General features: G+C 41.4%; 2 protein-coding genes across 2 annotated transcripts in view; one reads left to right on the forward strand and one right to left on the reverse strand.

Annotated features, from left to right (window-relative positions):
* Window positions 1-25979, forward strand: part of LOC123328868 (ATP-binding cassette sub-family C member 4) — a gene marked incomplete in the record, with an annotated part of 1148417 nt that overhangs the window by 52881 nt on the left and 1069557 nt on the right.
* LOC123328865 (ATP-binding cassette sub-family C member 4) overlaps window positions 1-25979 on the reverse strand; it is a 69288-nt gene that overhangs the window by 28393 nt on the left and 14916 nt on the right. The window contains exons 4-9 of the mRNA XM_044926910.2: window positions 15433-15657; window positions 11328-11417; window positions 8862-9025; window positions 7605-7730; window positions 6016-6265; window positions 4019-4120 (exon numbers count right to left, since the gene is read on the reverse strand). Of these exons, the coding sequence (XP_044782845.2) occupies window positions 4019-4120; window positions 6016-6265; window positions 7605-7730; window positions 8862-9025; window positions 11328-11417; window positions 15433-15657 (957 nt within the window). The remainder of the gene's footprint in view (window positions 1-4018; window positions 4121-6015; window positions 6266-7604; window positions 7731-8861; window positions 9026-11327; window positions 11418-15432; window positions 15658-25979) is intronic.

Genomic DNA, 25979 nt, shown 5'->3' on the forward strand with positions numbered 1-25979 from the left:
AGCCTTTTCTGTGTGGTTCACCATAAACTGTGGAGAGTTCTGAAAGAGATGGGAATACCAGACCACCTGACCTGTCCCTTGAGGGACATGTATGCAGGTCAAGAAGCAAGTTAGAACTGGACATGGAACAACAGGCAGGTTCCAAATAGGAAAAGGACTACGTCAAGGCTGTATATTGTCACCCTCCCTATTTAACTTATATGCAGAGTACATCATGAGAAACGCTGGGCTGGAAGAAGCACAAGCTAGAATCTAGATTGCTGGGAGAAATATCAATATCCTCAGATATGCAGATGACACCACCCTTATAGCAGAAAGTAAAGAGGAACTAAAGAGCCTCTTGATGAAGGTGAAAGAGGAGAGTGAGAAAGTTGGCTTAAAGCTCAACATTCAGAAAACGAAGATCATGGCATCTGGTCCCATCACTTCATGGAAAATGGATGGGAAACAGTGGAAACAGTGTCAGGCTTTATTTTTGGGGGGTCCAAAATCACTGCAGATGGTGATTGCAGCCATGAAATTAAAAGACACTTACTCCTTGGAAGGAAAGTTATGACCAACCTAGACAGCATATTAAAAAGCAGAGACATTACTTTGCCAACAAAGGTCCATGTAGTCAAGGCTATGGTTTTCCAGTGTTCATGTATGGATGTGAGAGTTGGACTGTGATGAAAGCTGAGCACCAAAGAAGTGATGCTTTTGAACTGTGATGCTGGAGAGGACTCTTGAGAGTGCCTTGCACTGCAAGGAGACCCAACCAGTCCATCCTAAAGGAGATCAGTCCTGGGTGTTCATTAGAAGGACTGATGTTGAAGCTGAAACCAATACTTTGGCCACCTCATGGGAAGAGCTGACTCATTGGAAAAGACCCTGATGCTGGGAAGGATTGGGGGCAGAAGAATGGGACGACAGAGGATGAGATGCCTGGATGGTATCACCAACTCGATGGACTTTAGTTTGGGTAAACTCCAGGAGTTGGTGATGGACAGGGAGGCCTAGCTTCTGCGATTCATGGGGTAGCAGAGAATTGGACATGACTGAGCGACTGAACTGAACTGAACCTCTATGAGGCAAGAAGGAAGCTGTTTTATAATAATTTACTAACTCTTTAATGAGACAGTCATTTTAAGTTTTGACACAGGAAATGGGAACAGTATAATTTCAGAGAAAAATTTTAGTTGATGAGATTACTGTAGATTTTTAATGATGATTGCCCTGAGTAAACAGATCACACTTTTTCTTTCTTCTGTATCCTTTCTCAGTTTTTATTTCTGTGGTATGATAAGCATGCATACTTTCATTTCTTTAGTTTCCTTATGAATCACTAGTTTTTACAAGTTTAGAGAGATCCTTCTTCCCTGCCTTTGACACAGGATTAATTCAGGGGCTTCAATCAGTTTAAAATGAGCTTTTGCTCACTAAGTCTCCAGGTACTTAAGGCTTTTTTGTTTTAGTTTCTTCATCCTATAGTGGCTGAATTTAGCACTTGGTTTTCAATATTTTACCGTAAGAAATGACAAGTTGCTTTTGACCATTTCTTAAGTCAGAATTCCTTACATTTAGATAATTAAACATTCATAAGATGAAGATTTACTATTTCATCATTGCTTCCTAGTACAGCTATAGTTTGTTTTATTTGAAAGTTTATGCATATCCCTAATGTTTTCAAGTGACTTAATTGTTTAATATCTTTGGCTTCAAAGGTTTCTGGGAAAAGGTATGCTTACCTCACATTTTTGTGTCTCAGTAGTAACAGTCTAGGTACCTCACAAAAATTTTTATTATGGTACCATGGCTGTTAGTTTTTAGTGAGTGCAATCCCAGGGACGGGGGAGCCTGGTGGGCTGCGGTCTATGGGGGTCGCACAGAGTCAGACATAACTGAGTGACTTAGCAGTAGCATAAGAGATAAGATTCAGTTGAAAATATTTAGAATTTTCATTCCCCCAAAGTGGTAAAATTTAGCTGCAATAGCATAATTATCATTTACCTAGATAGGAATACCTTTGTGTTGCTTTGCTAAGTCACTTCAGGCATGTCCGACTCTGTGACCCTATGGGCTGTAGCCCGCCAGGCTCTTCTGTCCATGGGATTCTCAAGGCAAGAATCCTGGAGTGGGCTGCAATTTCCTTCTCCAAGGAGACCTTGCCACACATTAATGTTAACATGGTAGCTATTTTTGTGAAAATGTAGCTGATGAAGGCTCTCATCTCTATAATTCTGAATACTGCTCTAACAGAATCATAATATGCAATTAGTTAGATTTTATAAGAAGAGCCTTACCGCAGAACTCACAACCTTTTCTCCTCTTCCTTTAGCAGTTTAGTATCTTGAGTTATTAATATTTTTTATTAAAATCATTGAGTTATTAACAATTTGGATTTTTTTTTTTACTCTAGAAGGTATATAGAAACCTTTTCAGATTTTTCATCTGATTTATTCACATAGGCTGTAGTACAACTAAAATCCCTTATTCTACCTTACAGCCATCTGTTGCACAGGCACATACTGTTGTATATATTTTTATTTCAGTTCATTAAAAACTGCAGAAACAATCTGTATCCTATACCAAATTGTTTTAAAATAAATCTACGTGTTTACTGGGAACTAAAGAAATCCGCTAACGAGTTTCATACAAAGAATGTGGTAGCATTCACATAGAGTGGACTTTATAACAGAATTTTAGTGGTGCTTTCTATAAATGTTTCAAGAGCATTATGCCGAGAAACACCAAACAGGAGGCAAATCTACTATATTAAGGCAGGAGAAACCATCAGGGAAGGTCAGGTACCCTGTGTGAGTTTCCAGGTACAGAAGGTACAGGGATGTGGTTTCATGTATCTGGGAACAAACTATTGGTTATCGGTGGGGACGGCAGGTGCTGAGTCAGAAGCAGGTTAACAGGATGCAGATGGCACCACAGAGTCACAGGCATGAAAGACAGGACGAGTCTACAGAGTTGACACGTGCTCTGTGGTCCCCACTCTGACAGCTGCTGGACTCCTGGGCTCTGCTCTGGAGGGTGGACCCTCTGGTAGAGGCACCTCCTTCCAGAGATCCTCCAGCCCTGGAGTAGGAACAGCTTCCTGCCTTTGATAACCCCTGGGTTGTCTCACACACCACCATTTTGCCCTTTCTGCTTTTTTCTCCCTTTTATCATCTCCATAACTAATTCCCTGCATGGAACTCCCTCTCCCGTGGTGGGGTTCTGTTTTACTGACTAATTCACACTGATAGAGGAGGGTGTGCACAGAGGACCAGGGAACCAGGGGGCAGGGGGAGCATTTCAGTTGGTAAAGGGGCCGCAATGGGTGTGTGATGCTGAAAACTTCTTGAGACCAGACCCTGTTTTTCTTTTTTTTTTTTTTTTTCTGTTTGCCTGAACCTAACAAATAAACCAAGTGTTGGGAATCACCAGTTCTCCCTGTCAGCTTGTGATACAGTGCAGTCCTTTAACTGGGAATCACTGGTGCTCATTATGCCCACCTGCTGTCTCCTCCTGCCCCACCTGCCACCAAAGTACCCAGAAACATCCAGAAACTCAGGATGCAGGAGCCCCCACCCTACCCCACAGCAAACATCCAGATCATGGCCTCACTCTATGTATAATAAAGTGGTCTGATAATCAAGGCAAAAATATACACTAATTCCCCAAAGCATCTTTAACAACCAGTTGCATGTTTGTTAGTTAACCCATTCCACACTGCCGCATTCTGTCTGTCCAATTCCATAAATTCTAACATTACAAATGTATGGACTTTAAATTCAATACGTGCTAATACTTTGAAAACTGTCTTGAAAATGAGAGTGAGAGCAACATGTCAAACATTTTAGGTTGATTTTATACTTAATCTCTATTAGATACAAACCTTAGTGCCAATTTCGAAAAAAATTTTAACATACTTTTAGTTAATGAGCAAGTCACATTTTACACCATGATACAATCTAAAAATTCTCCCATAAATCTATCTCACACTTGTGTCTTAGCAGTCAGGATCTTGGAAAGAAAAATATGTTACCTCATCCCAAAAAGCAGTGAAATCTTGCATGTTCACCATCATTTCACCATCTGATGGCAGCTGAGTGTTGAGCTGTGGTATTTCATCAAGTGATAAAAAATTCTACAGAAAAGAGGAAAAAAACAGATTGTTAAACTGCAGGAAGAAAGCACAAACAAAAGCAGTTGCTTTCCTGGAATTTGCAAACTTTGAACAGTCTAAATACTGTTTTGCTAACTGTACTTAAAGTATTAGTTCACATCAGAAGATATTAAATAATATATGGAATAATATATACTATTATTACAGCTCATGGTATATATCAATATAATATAGTGTATTTGTTGCTGTTCAGTCACTAAGTTGTGTCTGACTCTTTGAAATCCCATGGACAATAGCATTCCAGGCTCCCCGTCTGTCACTATCTCCAAGAGTTTGCTCAAATTCATGTTGATTGAGTCAGGGACAGTATGTAACCATCTCATCCTCTGTTGTCCCCTTCTCCTCCTGCCTTCAATCTTTCTCAGTATCAGGGTCTTTTCCAATGAGTCTGCTCTTGGCATCAGGTGGCAAAGGAAATATTGATGCTTCAGCACCAGTCCTTCCAGTGAATACTCATGGTTGATTTTCTTTAGGATTAGCTGGTTTGAATTCTTTGCAGCCCAAGGGACTCTCAAGAGTCTTCTCCAGCACTACAGTTCCAAAGCATCATTTCTTTCATGCTCAGCCTGCTTTATGGCCCAACTCTCACATCCATACACAATGAGTGGAAAAGCCATAGCTTTGACTATATAGACCTTTGTTAATAAAGCAATGTTTCTGCTTTTTAATACGTTGTCTAGGTCTGTCATAGCCTTTCTCCCAAGGAGTAAGCATTTTTTAATTTCATGGTTGTAGTCACCATCTGCAGTGATTTTGGAGCCCAAGAAAATAAAGTCTGCCACTGTTTCCACTGTTTCCCATTTATTGCCATGAACTGATGGGACGAGAGGCCATGATATTAGTTTCTTGAATGTTGAGTCTTAAGCCAGCTTTTTCATTCTCCTTTGCCCAGCATTTCACTTGATGTACTTTGCATATAAGTTAAATAAACAGGGTGACAATACACAGCCTTGACATACTTCTTTCTCAATTTGGAACTAGTCTGTTGTTCCATGTCCAGTTCTAACAGTTGCTTCTTGACCTGCATACAGGTTTATCAGGAGGCAAGTAAGGTGGTTCGATATTCCCATCTCTTTCATAATTTTCCACAGTTTGTCATGATCCACACAGTCAAAAGCTTTAGTGTAGTAAATGAAGAAAAAGTAGATGTTTCAAGCCAGATGGAATTCTTTTGCTTTTTCTATGATCAAATGGATGTCGGCAATTTGATCTTTGGTTCCTCTGCCTTTTGCTAAATCCAGCTTGTATATCTGGAAGTTCTTAGTTCACATAGTGGTGGGAATTACAAATTTAAAAAGAAGAAGGCAGCTAGAGAGAATGGATTAAGCAGTAAATAAAAAGGGGCCAGGGATGAAAAGACAGATACAAAAGGCAGGCTCAGATACCAACAAGTAAAACATCTGTGGAAGAAAGAACTTATTTCGAACACAGAGAATTAAGTGAATCTGAGGCACTCTTCCTCCGCAGGGAACAAGGACTTCTCAGCAAGTTCCTCCCCTCCCGGCCCAGGGACTGTGCACAGTCACTGCCTGGCCACTGGAGTCAGCACAGGAGATGCACTCTGTTTGCTCCCGCTTTTAGACACTTTAGTCACTCTGCAGACATCACTACACTAGAGCCCTATGCTACTACTACTTACATATACTACTGCCCCTACATGAGAACCAGTCTTAGGATATCTGTAATGCACTCTACCTAATAAGAAAAGGGAGTACCTATAACATTCTGGAAAGATTGCCAGCTTTGGCACTGAGAGAGTTAAATATCACTTAACTGGAACATAGTGATACCAAACAAAAGGAGGTATTTTACAAAAAATCCACCTACAACTGAAAAAAAATTATTTGTCACCAAACCTTTATCCTTCGGAGGCTGACGACGGCCTCTGACACCTTCTGGACGGCCATGGGGAAGTAGAGGGTGCTCGAGAACCGCAGAGCCTCAAACAGCGTCACCACCACAAACACTTGGCTGGCTGAGATCCGGTTGTCAAGGAGCTCATTGGTGATGAAGGTGACAAAAATCATGATTTTGCTCACAGTGAAAAATGATGCCAAATTCATGCCCCTAAGGTAGGAACTTCTCAGAATCTTGGAAATTTCCTTACTGTAAAAAGAAAGTAGGACAAAGGTTTTATAAGAAGCGTCAGCATACAAGACACGAATTCAGTGCCCTGTGTAAGTGGCCCCTTTCTAGGGAATGGACACAGATTAAGATAAACCATCCGTCACATCATGGAGACATTAGCATAGTGCACACTCAGGGGTCTGCCCAACACCAGGACCACACACTGCATCATCACTTCACTCTTTCAAGTAAAAGGAGGCTTAATGTCACACTTGCAAACATTTCAGGTCAATCATACTGGGTTTGATCATTCATTCAACAAACATTCATAATCACTGAGGAGTCTGTGCCAGGCTCCTCACAGAAAGACATGTCCTTTCCCCTCCAGGCGCTCATGAACTTGTGGGCAAAGAGAATTAGCAACCACAAAATTGGGAGACAATAGACAGAGACAGTCATCACAGCCCCCAAGGGAGCCCAGAGCTGGGATATGTAACTCGGAGCAGTGGAGTCAGGGCAAGTCACACACACGTGGACCCTGAAGATGAGCTGGAGTCAGGCTTGGAGGCCAGAGTAGAAGGAAGATGAGCTCCGCAAAGGTGAAAAGTGAGAGGTGACAAGGTGGGGTCAGAGAAATGCTCACCAGATATTTAAATGAAAGATGGAGAAACAGTCTAAAAACATGAAGCAGAACAAAAGGGACAGTATTTTCATAGCTCCATTTGAAATGAATAGTGATTCATGAGCTTTCATGGTGGTAAAGAATCCACCTCCAATGCAGGAGACACGGGTTTAATCCCTGGGTCTGTAAGATCCTCTGGAGGAGGAAATGGCAACCCACTCCAGTATTCCTGCCTGGGAAGTCCCATGGCCAGAGAAGCCTGGCAAGCTACAGTCCATGCGGTCACAAGGAGTCAGATCCGACTGAGCGACTAAGCACAGCAACAACGAACAATAGTGATTCATACAGTTCAGCTCAATACAAGTATACCAAGTCTCTATAATCTTCCTGGTTATCAGCCATCACCATAAATTACAATTTTAGTTTGAATGTCATTGTCTCAAATACTATGTTAAAAGCATTGCTTATTGGGATTTGAGGTATTAAGAACTTCTTAGAATTTCATTTCTATATAAGTAAGAAGCATATATACTTTTTCCTTTGAAAAGATGGCAAATGAAAGAACAGGTTAAATGATATCTCCACTATTCTTAACCCTCCTGCAACATGTAGGCGATGCAGTGAATAGTTAGTATTGAAGTTCACCTTAATGTGAAGATGAACTTAAACACTTCTTTGGCAAGACATCTAAAATATCCAATAGAATAGGAAATAAAGCATGAAAATATGGAGTAACATCTATATATATAAACTTACCTTCTCAGTCTGGTAATAAGGTCTATAAATGACTTTTCCCAAGCATTCATTTTTATTGTTTTGATGCCAGTTATGACTTCACTCATGGTCCTGATCCTCTCGTCTGTGAGAGCAGCAGTCTTACTCCTGAGGGGACAGATGTGAGATGAGCCTTAGTGACCACAGCCCAACTTTCCTCAGCAGCAGCAGCAGCAGCAGGAGTGTGGATGGGGGCGGGGCTAGGAATAAAATTATTCTCTATAGCCCTTTTCCATTTAGAACACAGGCAGGTCCTACTCAAAGTACAAATGGAGAAAAAGGCTTCAACTAGGAAACTAACCATTCAGTCCATTTTAAGAAGTAACTTGAAAATGTGCAGGATTGGCTAAGAAAGACCTGAAATGTGTCAGATACAAACCATCTGCTCAAAGAGATCACGGTCAGGTAGGAAGGCAGAAAGACACCCAGGAAGACAGAGTCTGTGCTGTAATAAAATAGGAGAGAAGTTCTGGGGAGCAGAAAAGATGGGGCTGTTAATTCCACCAGGAGAGGAGAACAAGAAGAGCTTCAGAGACCTGGTAGCACTGGAACAGGGCCTCAAAGGATAGGGAGTATCTATCTCTCCAGCAAAGAAAGGAAAGGAAATTCCAAATAAAGAAAGACACCAAGCACAGAACTGCACACACACAACACACACAAGAACTCAGTGACCTTCAAATAGCACAACATCTCCATCACCTGACAACCACCCACCTCCAACCCTCTGGGACCTGCTTCAGGTCTAACTCAGCAGCAGAAGGCTCTTCACCACCAGCCACTTTTCCACCACATGTGCTGCTGTGACTGTGGGGCTTCATAAAGACACAATGGAGATCAGCCTGGCCCTGGGGGTGCTTATAACTTAATGGAAACATGAATAAATACCTGAAAGGCTCCAACACAAGCATAACAAAAATATATGCAGTGAGAAATGGGGCTACATGATTATTACTATTTAACAATATTTAAATAACTTGGACATGGGTAAATTCTGCTGAAGGACACTCTATTTTTTCAGACACAGTGCCAAGAGGACCCAGTGAATGCCTTCCCTGTTCCTGTTTCAGGATCAGCCTTCAGTTTAAGGGTGGAGCTTCCACTGGCTAAGCCTGCAGGGTCTACAACTCACACAAAGAGACTAGAGAAGGCATTTGTCTTGTTTTTGAACAAAAGCATCAAGCAAACTGTGGATGTTACCAATTACGTATTATCAATTTTTAAAAGAAATGTTTCTCTTACCAGAGTGATGAAAACAACTTCCCAAAGCAGCTTTGCAAAAGCAGAAGAATAATGAGAACTGCCATCCCGGCAAGACATGATATTCCTATTTCCATCCAGAGCAGGGCGGTCACTGCGACAGCCTGCAGTGGCCCTACCCACAGATAGTGCAAGAACATCGTTACCTTAAAAGAGAAAGACAAAGCCTTCTTCAGTTCAGTTGCTCAGTCCTGTCCGACTCTTTGTGACCCCATGAACCGCACCACACCAGACCTCCCTGTAAATTACTAACTCCCGGAGTTTACCCAAACTCATGTCCATTAAGTCGGTGAGCCATCCAACCATCTCATCCTCTGTCATCCCCTTCTCCTCCTGCCTTCAATCATTCCCAGCATCAGGGTCTTTTCAAATGAGTAAGCTCTTCACATCAGGTTGCCAAAGTATTGGTGTTTCAGCTTCAACATCAGTCCTTCCAATGAACACCCAGGACTGATCTCCCTTAAGGATGGACTGGTTGGACCTCCTTGCAGGCCAAGAGACTCTCAAGAGTCTTCTCCAACACCACAGTTCAAAAGCATCAATTCTTTGGCACTCAGCTTTCTTTATAGTCCAACTCTCACATCCATACATGACCACTGGAAAAATCATAGCCTTGACTAGACAGACCTTTGTTGACAAAGTAATGTCTCTGCTTTTTAATCTGCTTTCTAGGTTGGTCATAACTTCCCTTCCAAGGAGTGTCTTTTAATTTTATGGCTCCAGTCACCATCTGCAGTGATTTTGGAGCCCAGAAAAATAAAATCAGCCACTGTATTTGCCATGAAGTGATGGGACTGGATACCATGATCTTAGTTTTCTGAATGTTGAGCTTTAAGCCAACTTTTTCACTCTCCTCTTTCACTTTCATCAAGAGGCTCTTTAGTTCTTCTTCACTACCTGCCATAAGGGTGGTGTCATCTACATATCTGAGGTTATTAATATTTCTCCCAGCAATCTTGATTCCAGCTTGTGTTTCTTCCAGCCCAGCGTTTCTCATGATGTAGTCTGCATATAAGTTAAATAAGCAGGGTGACGTACTCCTTTTCCTATTTGGAACCAGTCTGTTGTTCCATGTCCAGTTCTAACTGTTGCTTCCTGACCTGCATACAGGTTTCTCAAGAGGCATGTCATGTGGTCTGGTATTTGCATCTCTTTCAGAATTTTCCACAGTTTATTGTGATCCACACAGTCAAAGGCTTTGGCATAGTCAATAGAGTAGAAATAGATGTTTTTCTGGAACTCTCTTGCTTTTTTGATGATCCAACAGATGTTGGCAATTTGATCTCTGGTCCTATGCCTTTTCTAAAACCAGCTTGAACATCTGGAATTTCACAGTTCATGTATTGCTGAAGCCTGGCTTAGAGAATTTTGAGCATTACTTTACTAGCATGTGAGATGAGTGCAATTGTGCAGTAGTTTGAACATTCTTTAGCATAGCCTCTCTTTGGGATGGTATAAAAGCCATTAAGGACAGAGTATAGAGACAATATGCTCTGAAGGAACAAACAGAAACCTAAATAGAAATGACCTCACTGCGTTTTAAACCTGCTAAAGCAGAAATCCAAGTGTCCACCTCAGATGACACTGTTTCAGGCAGCACAGGGCTGACTTCAGGGATGTCCTGGGAGAATCAGACCAGCAGCAATGAAGGAAGATGTGGATTTGACCACAACACAGATGAGCTCAGGGCTTCTCCAAATGCTCTCCATCCCAGAGTTTAGCCCCCATCTCCCCTGGGCTCCCCAGCATCCCAGGAAAGCCTGTATTATGGTACCTACTGCTCTCTCCAGTAATTACTTGTGTATTTACCTCCCTGATAGACTGTGGCTTCTATAGGGCAGAAACTAAGCTTTATTCATCACTGAAAGTGAGTAGGGGCCTTACTTCATGTTTGATGAATGAATACTGGATAGAAAAGTGTCTACTACAACACAGATCTGACCAACAGCTATGATGTTCTGGGTCATGTGATCTATGCTTAAGGTCAGTGGAAAAAGAGTGTGTGGGGACAAGCAGAGAGGAGGTTGTGTCTGGGGACCACCCACTTGAAGGCTCCCTATGCAGCAGGCACTGAACAGTGTGCAGGGGAAAAAACAATCCCTGCCCACCAGGCCTTCATCACCTAGAGGAGGAGGAGGACAGTTCAGCAACACCTACACCACGTGCCAAGAAGGGCCGCTCCAGGAGGACCCCTTAGGACACTAACCAAGCTGGGCAAGAACACTGCTGCCATTTATTATTGGAAAAACAAAACTCTCACTTATGAAACAATACATATAATTACATCGAATTTGTACACAGAGAAGTGAAAGTTGGATAAATAGAAACTTTGTCTTACATCTTCAACAGAACCCTGGCTGACACCAAACCCTGGCACCTGGCATCCCAATAAGCTGAACTCAGTGAGAAAAACAGGAAACGGAAGAGGATCCCTCAGGGGCAGCTCACCTGGTCAAACCTGTTCACATCGTTGGACAGCAGGTTGACTATCTGGCCTGTGGTGGTCTTCCCCATGGCTGGGCTACTCAGGCGCAGGGCCTGAAATGAGAGAGGGAGACAGAGATCCAGATTCCTAAGGTGATACCAAGTCATCTTAGAACATAACACAATGGAGCATGTGTTCCAGGGGTCTTGAGTGGTGTCAGCAGGAGCAGGATGACCCCTGACAGCAGGGCTCTAGGGACCCTTGTTCAGCCTCTAACTCCTCAGTGTGGTGGCAGCCCCAACCACAAGGACAGCAAAGGGAGGAGCAGGAGGTAAAAGCAAAATCCACCCCCTGTTTCAGTGAAATTGCACCTGTCTGAAGGTTAAAGGGTGTAGGTTTAGACTTAGGGGCCAACTAAGTAATTTTTAGCCAAACTGGATGAGACTAGAGAGGTTGCCTTAGGAAAGAAATTCAGAGACTAGGATTCAATCATTCATTCTGTGGGTAACAATATTTAAACACTTTGGGCTTAGTTTCCTCATTCTGAAACAAGCAAGTATGATGTTCAAAACACTGTTCCTGTGAGGAAACTGTGGTCTTGATTCCAGTCTGCTGATTTTACAAAATACACAACCCGTGTTGCTCATTCCCTTTATTTAGTAAGAAAAATGCCCTAAAGATCTGAGGAAGCTGAAAAGACACCAGGAGCTGCTTCAACAGACCACCAACTAGAGCCACTGATCCAAACAAAATGTATACCTGTGGCGGATTCATTTTGATATTTGGCAAATCTAATACAGTTATGTAAAGTTTAAAAATAAAATAAAATTGAAAAAAAAAAATGTTATACTTCATAAGAAACTTTTTCTTTACTCCTCAAGTTAAAGAAGAAAACAGTGATCAAGTGGGAAGGTAAAATGATATAACCACAATGGAAGAGAATACGGAAGTTCCTCAAAAATTAAACATGACATTAGCATAGAATACAGCAATTACACCACTAAGGATACACTCAAGAAAACTAAAAACACAACGTTGAACAGACAATTTGTACACTCATATTCACAGCAGCAATGTTCACAATAGCTAAAAGGTGGAAACAACTGTCCACTGACAGATGAGCAAACACACAGAATGTTGCATAGGCCTACAGTGGAAGATTATCGAGCCTTAAAAAGGAATTAAATTCTGACACCTTCCACAACATGGATGAACCTTGAAGACATCGTGCTACAGAACATAAGCCTCACACAAAATGACAAACGCTGTATGATTCCACTTACATGAAGTACTAAAGTACTCAAATTCACAAAGATAAGAAGTAGAATAGTGCTGGGTGCGGGGAGAGGGGTTGGGGAGTTAGTGTTTAATGGATGCAGAGGTTCAGTTTGGAAAAAAGAAAAAGTTCCAGAGATGAATAATGGTGATGGCTACACAACAATGTGAGTGTGCCTAACGCCACTAGATGCTGTACTTAAAGGGAGTGAAAATGGTCAACTTTACACTGGGAGTATTTTACCACCACCACCACAACAAAAACAATGATCAAAAGCCAGAGGTAATTTTACCAAAGCTGTGGAAATGGCAAGTCATTTTTATATACGATACCTCCTTCACAATCATTCAAAATTCAGCTGCAAAGAGCACGAAATGCTGAATGGGCCATTTTACGAGTGGAATATGTCCAGCCTTAGAGACCTGCTGGAGATCTGCCCCAGCCTGGAATCCATGGTCAGAACAAACTATGGCTACGGGCTTAGCAGCCACTCCATTTCTAATGCCCAATCTGATTCCTCCCCAGGACCAGGGATCAGGAGGTGGGGCCTGAGCATGAACCACAGAAGTTCAGAGGGGCCTTTCAGAGCTGCTCGGCAGCACCAGCTGTGCCCTAAAGAATCAGCCCACCTGTAACCTGAAAAGAAGTGCCTTGTTTCTGCACCCCAGCAGGACTCTACGTGCAAGGCTGTGCGTGAGGAAATTTGTCTTTTCCAGGTTTATGGAATTTCAAGTTATGTCCATGTTATTATAATCCTTATAATTCCTGACTTCATATAGGGCCAACATTTAGGTAAAATCAAGGCAGTAAATGAACTTCTTGGGAGATATTTACATTCACATAAGCCAATGTGCCAGGTCAGATCACATTGCCCAAAGGCAAGATTCCAAAGTGTGGTGTGAAGAGGAAGAAATACAGGTAGACAATGGCTCACCTGTGCAGCCAAGAGTGAGCTTTGACTAAACCATCACCTCACACCTAACTTAAGGTTTCACAACACGGTTTGGGTAAAATTTTGCAACTATTATGAGAGTTAAATATGATCTGTAAAGACAAACATTTAGCCGATTTGTGGGGAAATCTGAGTATCCATCTCCTAAATGGTTAAAGATGCAACAGAATAACAAACAAGATGATAAATGACAGTGAAGACCTCTGACTGCAGTATGCGGGCACAGCTGCAACTTCCAGATCACCCAGAAGGAAAGCAGCTCAGATGCTGTTGTCAGACAAGACAGTGAGATGCCAGGTCCCCAGGTTCACACAATCCTGAAAAGTACAAGACTCTGCTCAAGGAAAGATGAGGAGAAGACATCTCACTTTCTGCTGAAAAAAGTATTCTGAAGAAGCAGAAGCTCTAGATAAGCAGCAGCCAGGTAAAAGAAGCAATATTTTCAATTTAAGCTGCTTGGTTTTATCTTTCAATGAGGACTTTATTTATTAATACAAATTGCATATGTTTAAGGTTACAACATGATACTTTGGTATAAATACATACTGGGAAATGGTTACTGTAGTAAAACCACTTAAAGTATCCACTACCTAATATAGTTATCCTATTTAACATGCGTGGTGAGAACATTTAAGATCTACTCTCTTTGAAAATTTCAAGGATACAATACAGTCAAATAGGACTTTTTTTTAAACAGTCTAAGGCAAAGACATATCCAGGATCAAGTTTATACAGAGCCCTTCAGCTCTTGACACTGATATATCTGTGGCAATACCTTTGTAAAGATACCTGAAAGCCTTACTCTTTTTATACTAGTTCAACGGCACCCCACTCCAGTACTCTTGCCTGGAAAATCCCATGGATGGAGGAGCCTGGTAGGCTGCAGTCCATGGGGTCGCTGAGGGTCAGACACGACTAAGCGACTTCACTTTCCCTTTTCACTTTCATGCATTGGAGAAGGAAATGGCAACCCACTCTAGTGTTCTTGCCTGGAGAATCCCAGGGATGGGGGAGCCTAGTGGGCTGCAGTCTATGTGGTCGCACAGAGTCAGACACGACTGAAGTGACTTAGCAGACAAGGGTAAACTATGCAATAATTTCATGGCATTCCTCAATACAAAATCACTAAACACATTAAATCAGTTCTTATTAAAACTGCTACAATGCATACTAAAAATAAAAGGAAATATTATATTAAAAAATTTAAATGAAGAGCAACAAATTCTCTCTAGAATTAGTAAAACAATGTAAAATTTCAAGTTTCATCTCAAATATCCTATTTTCTTTCATGCCATTAACAAAAACTATCTATAAAATATAAGGAGTGAGTCTGTATTTAGCATGAATTCTCTTTGTATTTTTCTCTAGCAAACATAATTATATTGAATATAATTAGATGGGTCTTTTAAAATTAGAATCATTCCCTTTATCAAGTACATTCTCTGCTCTTAGATATAGTTTTATAGATCCAATCTCTGAAGTTTACTTTTAAATACAATTTTGATGTAACTGAAGGCATTAATGAACGACAACAAAAAATTTCCATAAACAGCACGATGGGATTTGGGCATGAAGACATTGAAAATCAACTTGATACTTTTAATACTTATTCTTGAATATTAATTTAACATTTTACAGTACAAATTTAGTGGTTATTATGTGACAGCCTATGGCTAAAAGTTGTCAAGGACAGCCCACACTTGATCTCAAAAGAAAACTTTTCATTATTTATTGGTAAAGTTTGCTTCAACAACAACAAACTTGGCTTGTTGCAAAAGCAAGCTTCTCTAGGAAGGTGTAAACAATCCCAGTTACAAAATTTGTAATTTACAGAGAACTTTCCCCAAATGTTCCTGATTCCTCAAGAGAGGAACACACCGTGGTACCGAGCGACACTCACCTTGCGGTAGATCATATGGCACACGGCTACTCTCAGCCTCATCCCCACATGCTGCATGTGGTAGAAGTACAAGTGGTGCAGAATGGCCCACAGAAGCACGCAGGCGCTCAGCCCTGCCGCATAGCCGTAGGCTTCATGCAAAGCGGCAGAATCATAGGGATCATAGTTTTCAACATAATTAATCATTTTCCCCAAAAATATGGGTTGAACTACTCTGGAGCTTTCCTAAAAGAAAAGAAAAAGAAAAGAAAGAAAAAAAGAAAGAAAAGAAAAAAGTCTTAATTAGAAATGTCAGTTTTTCTTTACACAAGATTTGCTTTTATCATTCAGTTCAGTTCAGTCGCTCTATTCTGTCCGACTCTTTGCAACCCCGTGAGTTGCAGCACGCCAGACCTCCCTGTCCATCACCAACTCATGGAGTTCACTCAGACTCACGTCCATCGAGTCAGTGATGCCATCCAGCCATCTCATCCTCTGTCGTCCCCTTCTCCTCCTGCCCCCAATCCCTCCCAGCATCAGAGTCTTTTCCAATGAGTCAACTCTTTGCATGAGGTGGCCAAAGTACTGGAGTTTCAGCTTTAGCATCATTCCCTCCAAAGAAATCCCAGGGCTGACCTCCTTCAGAATGGACTGATTGGATCTCCTTGCAGTCCAAGGGACTCTCAAGAGTATTCTCCAACACCACAGTTCAAAAGCATCAATTCTTCGGTGCTCAGCTTTCTTCACAGTCCAACTCTCACATCTATACATGACCACTGGAAAAACCATAGCCTTGACTAGACGGACCTTTGTCAGCAAAGTAATGTCTCTGCTTTTGAATATGCTATCTAGGTTGGTCATAACTTCCCTTCCAAGGAGTAAGCTTCTTTTAATTTCATGGCTGCAGTCCACTTTTATCATTAGCATGTTTAAAATACATTTTGACAAAATGCTAAATTCATGACTAATTTAAAAGAAAAATATGCAGATTTATTGTCTCCTATAAGACAAGCAGGCAACAGTTTAACCTTAAGGCAAAATTTTCCATTCAAACATAGTAAAGCCTTAGTACATTGTGCTTAGCACAGCGTGGGTGCTCAACAAATATCACAGACAGGCTCAATACCAACTGAGCCTTAAGATGAATAAAGAAAAATGTGGCAGAAGAAGAGGAAGAAATCTGCTTCCACAGGAACAAGCCTGCTGGCAGCCTGCCCCTGTCCCCCATACTCTCAATGTCCCAGCCCAATAGAAAGTCAATGTGGTTCACACATGGGAGACACGCTTTCATTACCTATTTCATGAATCCTTATGAACTGACACACTGGCATAAACACATCCACCCTTTTCTACCCCAAACTCCACACGTAGATCCAGGGAATGGAAACCAGCTTTAGCTGGAGTACCACAAAGAAACCAGGCTTGGCAGCTCTGGAGGCTCTGAGCTCCCGAGAGCACTGCCTCACTATGCCTCTACCCTCTAGAAGTTGGAATGTTCCTTGGAGTAAAAAATTAAACATGGTGTAGGCCAAGCTGAAAAATCATGTCTTCCGTAGTTCTTGATCCACCGTCCTCTGAAGTTGGTGGTTTGGAAGAAATGTTACCAATCCTCTCTTCCCCAAGGCCTAAACCAATTGACTCAGGGTGCACTGAGGCTTCCACTCTGAGTAAGACTTAGGGAAAGCAAGTTTCTTTCCCAAAGAAAAAGGCAAAGGAACAGCAACACCTACCCACCCTGCCAAACAGCCACTCCACCTCACAACCTACTTCTTCTCTCTAGTCACCCCTTGAAGGCCCCCTTCTTCCTAGGTCCCCTTCTTCACCATCAAGGAAAATCATTCAACAAATCCAAGTTACCAAAACTAAACACCTTGGGCCGCAATATCATTTCCTCCACAGACTTCTCAAAAGACAAAATGTTAAAAGTTTGGAAGTCTTTCAGGAACAGGGCTTTTCCTTTTTTGGCAATCCTGCATTACTAACACAGACAGAGTAAGCTTTGCTTACTTGACAGGTATGCTTTGATAGCTCTCTTCTGTCTGTCTGAAGCTAAGGAACTCACACACAAGAAGAAGGAAGGAGAATCCATAACACCAAACACCCCCTCAAAAAAAAAAAAAAAAAAAAAAAACAAGCATTTTCTGCTCAGCCAACCAGTGCTTGATCAGGATATTTATCAAAAGATGTCCCCATCCCTCATATAGGGGTCTCATTAAACCTTAACATTCCTGTCTTGTTCTACACAAATGGACACATGCACACACACACTTTAACAGGCTGCACCAATTGCCTCTCCCTCCATGAAGTCATGGAGATTTTCATCTACGATAGAAGATAAAGGGAACACTGTTTAGTTGAAGAAGTGTAAGTAAGATGATCAGAACTGAGTAAAATGTAACTGATACATTTCCACCACGTCCTGTCATCCATCCCAAGAGGCACAGAGAGCTCTTGGAAAAGTCCTTGACACAGTGGATTGTCAAACATACTGTTTACAGTTTTCTGAGGTGGAAATGTGGAGGCTTACACAGAGAAGCAAGAACATCATACTGTACACACAGGCAGTCCCAGCCCAGGTGCCGCCAAGGGCAGTCCAGTGCTGGAGCCACAAACCACCAGAAGCCCAGCAGTAATATCTGCTGCTGGGAGCCACCACAGGAGATCTTACCCATGACAAGGTCATGTGGAAGAGATCTGATGAGCAAGGCTGATCAGAACTCAAGGGACCCCCTGAATCTGCTCGAGCATCTATCCCCAAACCAAAATCTGTCTACTGTTTATTATATTATGCCATTCACCAACTCTTCTGTCATTAACAGGGGTCTATCCCCGACCACCTTTCTCTGGAAAAAATCAACTTAGGGCTTTAGTTAATAAGTCTCCTGGGCATGATAGGAGTGTTTCAATTCAAACCCCTCTGATGGCTTTCTAGCTTGCCTGTCAGGCTTATCTAGACTCTTGCAGCTATGCATGTGACTGTTCATAGCCTCCCAACCATGAGAGACATGGGAAGCCTAAAACATTCTAGAAATATAGAGCCTTTCAAAGAGTTAAAAACTATTAGGGTAGTGCTGGTGTAGGATTTCATTGTTAAGCCAATGCTTGCTGCCAAGTTCCCATATCCCTTATCCATTGTGCACCTGCGAGTGCATTGGTTAACATAGTTGGAATGTAAGAAAAACAAGTAGCAGCCTTGGAATTAACCACATCAGAACTTTGAGCTAATTGGTTCTTTCTTTGTGGTAACTTACTGCACCTTTGCTCTGTAAGAATGTAACTCTGATTAGCATTTTCTGAGGCTGACATAAATTAGAAATATAAAGAAAAAACACTTCAAGGGAAAATAAGTTTTATGGGTGAGCAGCCTTTATCAAAAAAGGGTCATAAAATGTCCACAGGCCTCCAAGGCCAGAAGATACTGTACACAACATTGTTTATGGGAAAGGTATGCAGAAAAAATCCTGGTTTTGATAAAGACAAAACAGATGTAATGTTTGGGCTGACTCTGTATGATTTTGCATCTTTCATTTCCCTCTATGTACAAGTCAAGTTTATAAAAGTTCCTTTTGAAAATAAAGTCGTGGGCCTCGCTCACCGAAGCTTGGTCTCCCCGTGTCATTCTTTTTTTCCTTTTCCCTCCTTTTCTATTTCTGTCCTTCTCTCAGGATGACTCCTTGGGGCACTGGGGCTCTCTGAGTTCACTTTTTTGCCTGGGCTTCTAAGACCTGATCGGGAAGGCGCCTTGCATCTTCACTAGCAAGGGGAGTGAAGAGATCTGACGAGCAAGGCTGATCAGAACTCAAGGGACCCCCTGAATCTGCTCAAGCATCTATCCCAAAACCAAAATCTGTCTACTGTTTATTATATTATGCCATTCACCAACTCTTCTGTCATTAACAGGGGTCTATCCCCGACCACCTGCATCCTCACCCCACTGAGAGGGCACCTGCGGCTTCCGTGAACAGAGCAAGTTCCGTGTCAGGAGCTTTATTGGCTTTCTGTGTTTATCAAGGAAGATCAAGCCCTGCTCTCTGCTTTGCTATCCTTTCGCCTAGCTCGTCATCCTGAGGGTACCCCTGGATCCTGCTGGGGCTGGATCCCGGCAATCTGCCATCCAAAACTTTCCTGAAACTTATGATTCTATTTGGGAAACACTGTTGCCTGTTACTCAGCTCTCCATTTGAGCCTAACATCCTTGTAATTAGAGGAGAAATAAGAGTAATAGCACTCACCAAAGATAATATGGATAAATTCAATAAATCCAGCAAACAGGAGTGTAAATAAAGGCAGGTCATTACTGCCTAAGCACATCTGGAGTTTTTCACTGAGAAACAATATTTAATAACCTAGTTGAGGGACTTCCTTGGTGATCCTTTAGCTAAGACTCCACACTCCCAATGTAGGGAAACTTGGTTCGATCCCTGGTCAGGGAAGTAGATCCCACATGCAGACACTAAGACCCAGCACAGCCAAATAAATCAATATTAACAAAACAAAGACAAAAAAGCAGTTGGAGAAATAGCCTCATTAAGGTATAATGCCACTTCATGGCTCATATCTTCCACTCATCTATGAATTCTTTTTATTCTTGATAATGATTATTATTTAATTGGGATAGAAAATTTCTTATCTTTCAAAAAGATAACAAAGGATTTCAAACATGAACTGTTACTGATGCAATTTGGGGGGAGAGTCATTTATTATCTTGGGGCTTTCTCCAATGGCTCAATGGTAAGGAATCCATCTCAATGCAGGAGTCACAGGAAATGCAGGTTGAATCCTTGAGTTGAGAAGATCCTCTGGAGGAGGAAATGGCAACCCACTCCAGGATTCTTGCCAGGATAATCCTATGGACAGAGAAGCCTGGCAGGCTACAGTCCATGGAGTCACAAAGAGTCAGACAGAACTGAGTGACAGAGCACACACACACAACTTTGCCTCCAGCAAGGAGCAGTCACGGCAATTTAGAGCACTGATGAAAAGTATAACATGCAAGGAATTTCCATTCTGGCATAAGTTGCAACTATGGAAAACAGAAAATTGATATTATGCTCCATATGAAAAATAGCAGCAAGTAAAAAACAATTTTCCAGTAATTTCTCTCAAAAAGAAAAAATAGAAAGCAAAATAATGAATAGCACAAAACTGTGAAAACAAAACCCCAAGTACATATAGAAAGTAAGAAGACACATATTAAATATGATTCTTCAAAGCTTCCAGAACACACAGGGCACAAGTGACTGAGGCCATCAAAGGTAGACCGAGTAAATCTATGCCCTCCACACACAAGGAAAGGTTCAGTTCAGTTCAGTCACTCAGTCATGTCTGACTCTTTGCAACCCCATGAATCACAGCATGCCAGGCCTCCCTGTCCATCACCAACTCCTGGAGTTCACTCAGACTCACGTCCATCGAGTCAGTGATGCCATCCAGCCATCTCATCCTCTGGCTTCCCCTTCTCCTCCTGCCCCCAATCCCTCCCAGCATCAAAGTCTTTTCCAATGAGTCAACTCTTCGCATGAGGTGGCCAAAGTACTGGAGTTTCACCTTTAGCATCATTCCTTCCAAAGAAATCCGAGGGCTGATCTTCTTCAGAATGGACTGGTTGGATCTCCTTGCAGTCCAAGGGACTCTCAAGAGTCTTCTCCAACACCACAGTTCAAAGGCACGAATTCTTCGGTGCTCAGCCTTCTTCACAGTCCAACTCTCACATCCATACATGACCACAGGAAAGGTTAGACATGTCCACTGTTAAACAGGATGCCCACTGTTAAACAGGACATTTAACCTGTCCTGTTAAATGGAGAATCATTTAACAGGACAGGTGGCAGCAGCATTTGTAATCTGTGAGTGTTTCCATTTCTGACATTTGGAACAACTGCCTGAGGCAAACCAGGCAAAAGTTTGTCCGCTACCAGAAGATTAACTCCTGCATATGCTCAATGCTCTAGTCCAAGTATTAACTCCAAATGAAACAGTGGTGTGAATCCCAAGGATAGACCGAATTTCAGAAGATTCTGCTTGCCTTGGAGAGTCTCTCAGAGAGGCAAGGAGTGGCTGTGGCTCACCCTGGGGACACAGACACTGGTGGCAGCCATTCCTGGGAGCTGCCCCCACCAACGTGTACACTGGTGTGACCAGACACCACCAAGGAATTCTCTCATCTGTACATTCCCGATTCTCACCATTAACTAATAAGAAATAAAACAACTGAGAAAATATTAATTATCAATCATGAAGCTAACTGAATTAAAACTTTCTTGATAAGCAGGAATAAGGTCAAACACTGTGCCTTAAACCTTTCCTCTCTGACATCAATCTATACACATGTATATTCTTTCCACAAACCAATTGAGAATATAGTTCTTATTCTTTCATAAGAATGCTTCACAGCTCTGCAATCATAAAGGATCTTTAAAAGAGCTGAATTTAATACCACAACATCCATTATTCAGGATTATCTGAGAGTCTGAGTCTCTGAGGCAGACTTTTTATTTTGGCCACACCCTGTGGCATGCAGAATCTTAGTTCCCAGTCCAGGGATCAAAAACCCTCATATCTGCGTTGGGTGCATGGAGTCTTAACCACCAGACTGCCAGGGAATCTTGTGGTAGCCATTTCTTGATAGAGTCCTTGGTATTCAGCCTCCTGAAAGCACCTGATATTGGGTCCCACCTTTTGCTTCTTAGGATAACTTCCTGCAGGGTTTGGTTAGAAACTAGAAATTCTGCAGTGGATAGAATTCCTCCTCCAAGTTAAGGTACTTGAAACATTTCTCACCCAATTTCCCCACATCTCATTCATGGAAATAAACACACAAAAACAGAAGCAAGGTAACAAAGAAAAACACTTGAGTGAAACATATAAGCAGAAAAGAGTGAGCTTGTAGGGAAAAGTTGAACAGGCAGTTAATCTTTAGAACTGGGGGAGTTCTAAAGTAGAGTTGAGAAAAATCCAGAGATGAGGAGAAAAAGCAGTGAATCTGTGAAATCATACCCACCAGCATTCTAGATATCCTAGCCTTCACTCCTCTTTTACACAGTGGTCTTCATCCTGACTGCACCTTACCATCGCCTGGGTGGGGATAAGGGCACTCTGATGCCAGAGGTCCAGCCTCCAGAAACTGGTTTAGGTTCAACTGACTGGGTGGAGCCTGAAGTTTCCTCTCCCTGAAAGAGTCTGGATGCAGAAACTAACCCCATGTAAGCATCTGCTAACCTCCACTCTTGCACTGTCTTGGCACCTGAGCCTGGAATGGCTACAGACCTGCTATGAAGGAGTTACAATGATCACAAAGAGTTTTAACCAGAGTTCCATGACACATTTCATGCTTACAGAAAAATCCTTATAAACCCTAGTCCAGAGATTACAGCATTGAAATTGAAAATTTTCATTCTGCACAGTAAGACAACTAAAATTTCAGATAAAACTATATTTAAAAAACATTAATAAACAGATGAGTCAAAGTTAGCCTGGAAAGTTATCTCTAAAAGGAGAAGGAGAATTAGAATAGAGCTAACAAGGATATCAGCCTTCTTTAAAAGTAGCCTTGTCTTGATTTTGGAATCAGGAAAACATTGTACAGAATTATAATTATAAAAGAACTAATTTTTTAGAAAGAAATTCCTAAAATTTCAGAGCAAATTTAAATAAAACTACCTAAATATCTACCCATCCTGTTGGTTCAAAGAGCCATACAAAAAAGAACTATTAAAAGTGGTTTTAAACAAAACAATTTGAAAACACATTCTCTGCATGATACACCCACGTGAAGACAGTATGAACTACCAAAAGATAAATCTTATTATGTTTTCAGAAGTCACATTATAAGCTAAAGCAAATGAATAATTATGTTGATATCATTGAAAATTGGGCTTAGACATGGGACAAAGAGAATAGATGATGGGAGAAAAGAGATATAGATATAAGCACAATAAGATGAAGTAAAAAACTAGTGTCCTGTATCTGATTTGGATTGGAAACACCCATATAAACATATTTGTTTACCTTAGAAATGTATTCTAACTTGGTCTAATGAAAAAAAGCCAAGAAACAATAAGCAAGACCTGTAAGCCCCTCCAACATCCAGACTATAGTCTTTAAATACCATTTCACACTAAAAGAAGACAGGGTTGCTTGGAGAAATGGATGATTCCAGGGCTGAGCAAATGCTGTACAAAATGAACTAGAAACATCCTGTCACACCAGAAACCAAAAAACCAAAACAAACAAAAAAAAAGACATTAAAAAAAAAAATAGCCAAGACTTCTAGAGTATGTGCAAAAGACTTAGGACCCAACCTGAATATACTCCCACTGCCCAAAGATGGCCCAAGGTTGATATGAGCATAACAAATAAAATGGACTGAAGCAGATCAGAAATTCTTAAATCCATGAGCTCAAACTGACATTCACAAAACCAAACCAAACAACCAACCATGAAAACTCACTAGCCCCTCTCCTCACTAGAGGAGAACCAATTCCCCATTTTGAAAACAGCTTTTAAAAATGGAAAAAAATTTTCGCTGTCTCGTATACAGGGTTATTGTTATCATCTTTCTAAATTCCATATATATGCGTTAGTATACTGTATTGGTGTTTTTCTTTCTGGCTTACTTCACTCTGTATAATAGTCTTTTGGACTCTGTGGGAGAGGGAGAGGGTGGGATGATTTGGGAGAATGGCATTGAAATATGTATAATATCATATATGAAACGAGTCGCCAGTCCAGGTTCGATGCACAATACTGGATACTTGGGGCTGGTGCACTGGGACGACCCAGAGGGATGGTATGGGGAAGGAGGAGGGGGAAGGGTTCAGGATGGGGAACACATGTGTACCTGTGGCAGATTCATTTTGATATATGGCAAAACCAATACAATATTGTAAAGTTAAAAAATAAAATTAAATTAAAAAAATGGAAAAAATTATTTTCCCCTACTCTCCCTATAAACACCATAGTTCAGCGTTAACCAAAGAGCCTAGAACATCCGCACTTTGCAACCCTTAATAAATTAATGGACCTTGAGCAAGGATCATGAATAGCTCCAACATCACACACACACACACACACACACACAAACACACACACAAAAGATGTTATGTACCTTATAAAGGAGATATACAACCCTACCTCCTACATAGACAAAAGGGGTGAAGAAAATCCAAATGAGCTATATTAAACTTCTAGACCTAAACACCTACCTAAGGTGCCAGGGGAACAAGTTAATTGACACAAGGGAAGATGCCATCAGCCAAATCCAGGCTGTGGGAATCTCTACTGGACAAACAACCTAGAGGCTCGGGGTGGAGGGGAACAGAAAGGCAATCTGAATAACCTGTGTCAGCCAAGTGTACCTTATTTAATACTGCTTCCAACAGAAGAGGGGAAAAAAGACAACTGTGAGCACTGGCTAGATACTAATGATATTAAAGTTAATATTTATGCATAAAACAATAAAGTGAAAGTGAAGGCTCTCAGTCGTGTCCAACTCTTTGAGACTCCATGGATTAGCCTCCCATGTTCCTCTGACCATGGGATTTTCCAGGCAAGAGTACCGGAGTGAGTTGCTATTTTCTTCTCCAGGAAATCTTCCCAACCCAGGGATTGAACCTGGGTCTCACTCTTTGTAGGCAGATGCTTTACCATCTGAGATACAAGGGAAGTCTATAAAAATAATGTTTATGCTAAATATGTTTAGTGGAGGGAGATTCCACATCTTTTAAAGATACATACAAAATATTTATGGATAAAAATGATTTGATGTCTTGGAACTTCTTTAAAAGAATCTTGGGAGGTAAGGGTGAGTTTCAGATGAATCAAGACTGCTCATTATGGCAATTACTGATGCTGACTTAGGGTGACATAGGGGCTTATTTCCCTTTACCTTTCTGAGTTCTTAGCTGAGGATCCCTGTAGTAAATGAGAGGATATCAAGAGAAAATCAAACAGAATTTTATTAACATGTATATTTCTGATACACATGAGAAATATCAAGAACTGAGTAACTCCCTGAGATAGCCCAAGCCACCACCTTAAATGCCATCTCCAGCTAAAGACAAAAGGTGATGGAGCGCCAATGAGAGTTTAACAAGGAAAGCAGCTTAAACTACAGCAGGGTTGGGTTTATTATGCAGATTTCATCCTTCTTGAAGACTGTCCTTCAACAGGATTCTGCTGTGATTTAGAGCCATCCTTCTTTTTCTGGTACAGAGAGGGAGACACCTTTACGAATGGAGATTTCCTTTATCTGTGTAAATGCCCCTCAGAAGAATAATTCTACTCTGTCTTCAGAGTTTCTCCTGTGTCTATTTCTGAAAAACACAATCAACTCACAACAATTTTTCTGCCAGAATGCCCTATTCTGGAGTGACACGTTGTGTTACCTTTTCATTCTATTTTTGTATTTTTAAAGTGTTCTTAAAAATCTACAGGAAATTAAAAAGAAAAAAAAAAAAAAAAAAAAAACAGTATAGAAATCAGGTGACAAAGGGGCCAGAGCTGTTGCTAGAAAAGCAGCTCCTCTATGCTCTGAGCCTCAGTGGAGGCTGTGGGAGGAGAGGACAGAA

Source organism: Bubalus bubalis, chromosome 13 (assembly GCF_019923935.1).
Source record: "Bubalus bubalis isolate 160015118507 breed Murrah chromosome 13, NDDB_SH_1, whole genome shotgun sequence".
Lineage (NCBI taxonomy): Eukaryota > Metazoa > Chordata > Mammalia > Artiodactyla > Bovidae > Bubalus > Bubalus bubalis.